At 38.8% G+C, this 2,858-nt stretch overlaps 1 protein-coding gene across 1 annotated transcript; it reads left to right on the top strand.

The window, feature by feature from the left end:
• The first annotated feature begins 1,323 nt into the window (after positions 1-1,323).
• LOC110102697 lies at positions 1,324-1,884 on the top strand. Its single transcript, XM_020831137.2, has one exon. It carries the CDS (start codon positions 1,324-1,326, stop codon positions 1,882-1,884), a length of 561 nt encoding a protein of 186 aa, XP_020686796.1.
• Positions 1,885-2,858: the final 974 nt, after the last annotated feature.

Genomic DNA, 2,858 nt, shown 5'->3' with positions numbered 1-2,858 from the left:
TTTCTCTGGCCGGAAGTCCACCTACTCCACGGTCTCACCTCAACTCCATTGCCAGACGATTGAAGCTCACGTTTAGATCGTCCAGCCGTTTCACGACATCGACGTGTGCCTCCCAAAGAGCCTCTAGGCTGCGGTCCTCATTGCCCGATACACGTTTGCTACTCTCTGCCATCTCACCAAGCCGCAGGCTCTGATACCAAGAACTGATGTGGTATACTTCGGTAGAAGCAGGGTAACTAAGAAGAATAGTAAGAACAGGAAGAGAAACATAGGGAAGAACTAGAGCCAAGCTCAAAAAGTATAGTATTTTTAGTCTACCTCCTTTTCCCTTCTCAAACAAGTATAAAAGCTACTATCGTGAGTTCTTTCTCACGCTGAAAATGGTTAAGCATAACCAAAAGCTACCTTGTACTCTTTTTCCTAAAGAAGCAAACTAGGATAGTGGGAAGACAACTCCTCACAGTAAAATATAAGAAGAGACAAATAATAAGCATAATAGTAATAATATGTATAATGCTAGCTGTACTATAATGCACTGCATCAATTTGTCATCATCAAACCATCATCCCATTCTACGTTGTCTGACCACCATTGTCCAACCATCATCACCCCACCACTATCAACCAAATCCCATCAATCGACCATCATTGCTTTTGCATTATTTGACTATCATCACTTGCATTACTACTCAAGCAATCTCTACTGCAATCGCAGGAGACCAAGCTAGTATTTCCAACTTTATAATATTGTCTTTATTAATTTTTGTGTACTTATGTAATCTTACTTATATAGTACATCATTTCAATAGGTCATAACTCATATATTTTTTTTTCAATTATACAAACTTTGATATATGTTTTATCATTCTTTTATCCCGAAATCTACCCCTTTAATTACTTTCATCAAATTAAATTTAATAAAAAAATTCATAAGTTATATAGCTTATAAAAATAAGTCAACTAACTCAACAAAATAATCACATATAATAATTAATTTATCCTTTAATAAATCATATAAATAAGAATTTTCTAAGTTAACCCAATATTTTAAACACTAAGACCATATTAACAGTCAAATTTATTTCTTCTGTTTGATTTGACCCCAAAAAAAAAACAGAAATTTTTTGCATAATAACTCCCCAACGGCAGTCCTACCGGCTACAGACGGTCATCCGTACATTCGCAGGTTCCCCAGTACACCTCTTAGCTCCTAATCCGGTAATTCTCCTCCCCCACCGCACCACCTTCATTTAAGAGACTTCACTCGGCTTTAATAACCTTCCATCGACGCCTTTCGGTTTACTCCCTTCATCGGGAAGAAGAAATGAGAAGTTTCAGCAAGCTCGGCGTAACCCTCCTCCTTTCCGTCGTCTTCGCCCTCTTCCTCCTCTGCCTCGCCGTCACGCTCCTCTGCTTTCTCTGCCGCCGCCGCCGGCGGCGAAGCCAGAAACAACCACTCGCCGGCAATGTTGAGCTCGGTTGCAAAGGTGCCTACTTTAAAGAATCCACAGTGCTCAACTTTCTTTGCTGTAAGATTCGGTCACGTGTTGAACCCGCCGGGGATTCTTCGGTGCTCTGTTCCTCCAGCGGCGAGCAGGTAAAGATTCCGCCGGCGGCGGCGGAGGTGGACGACGAATGTGCGCTGGCCATGTGGCGGGCAGTGGCGTTTGGGCCTTCGAGAGTGCTTTATACGATAAAGGAGGAAGAGAGAGAGGGTTTGGAGTTCGAAGAGAAGGAAGAAGATGATTTGTTCGCGACACCGTGCGAGTCCCCGGTGTTTTACACTCCGGCTTCATCTCCCGCTCGAGCGCCGGAGAAGGAAGGGGCTGTCGCCGTCTGTGTTTCGCCGCCGGCTCCGGCGGATGAGGGTCTTAGCATTTCTTGATTAGAGAGGAGATTAAATCTTGAAACAGTTAGAGAGTTAGCAGTGGAAAATTTTTGGGTTTTTTTTTCTTACTGTAATGAAATTTGTTTTTTTTTTTCTTCTTTTTTTTGGTAATATGTTTGTTCAGTTATGATTTGCGTCAGCTCTTTTTCTACAGTGATAAGCGGTCACTATTAATTTATTTAGGAAAAGACAGGACAATTATTATTTTAAAACCAATAAAAATAGTTTAAAAAATATGTTTGAAAAGTTGAAATTTTTTTTTTATTTGAAAGGTCTATGATTGGAACAATTATTACGTTCTTTGATCGGACGTAGAGCTACGTTCAGCTACCAATAATATATCGCCACGTGTTCTTACTCTTTACCGCGTGGCCCGACGACTTGACTCGGACTGGAACCCGGGAATGCTATGTTCGCGTATTGCAAAATATTACTCGGTATTTGCTTGGTATTATTCGGTATTACTAAGTATTGGTTGGCAATAACGAGAAATACCGCTTATGTGAAGACCAATACCGAGTTTTTCTAGAAAAAAACTCGGTACAACTCGGTATTGCTCGGTATTGCTCTGAATTTGCTCGGTATTAGTTATTGCAGAGCAAAATCGATCAATACCGAGCAAAACCGAGCAATTTAGAATTATGCATTATAATTTTTTAAAAAATTAGATTTTTTTGCATAAAATAAAATCTTATAAGAATTTATGAAATATGTCTACTTTCATAAGAATTATAAAATATTTTGAAATCAAATATTTAAAATAGTTCAACCATTATCAAAGATAAGATAAAACAATCTTCTTAATACAAATGTTGTAACATTGAATATGATATACTTAACATAAAATGTGATTCATTCTAATTCTAAGGAGAAATGATTTTAATAATGAATTGAATTAGTCGGAGAGCTTATTCATAGTCGAATAAGTGAATCGATTGGCTCGATCCTATTTTCTAGCCTATTACAAGCTG

The sequence above is a fragment of the Dendrobium catenatum genome, unplaced genomic scaffold (genome assembly GCF_001605985.2).
Source record: "Dendrobium catenatum unplaced genomic scaffold, ASM160598v2 fragScaff_scaffold_158, whole genome shotgun sequence".
Lineage (NCBI taxonomy): Eukaryota > Viridiplantae > Streptophyta > Magnoliopsida > Asparagales > Orchidaceae > Dendrobium > Dendrobium catenatum.
Note: the sequence above shows the minus strand (reverse complement) of the source record. Positions and strands in the feature narration are given on the sequence as shown.

Coding starts and splice junctions, on each gene's coding strand:
- LOC110102697 (XM_020831137.2), top strand. CDS start 1,324: ATGAGAAGTTTCAGCAAGCTCGGCGTAACCCTCCTCCTTTCCGTCGTC.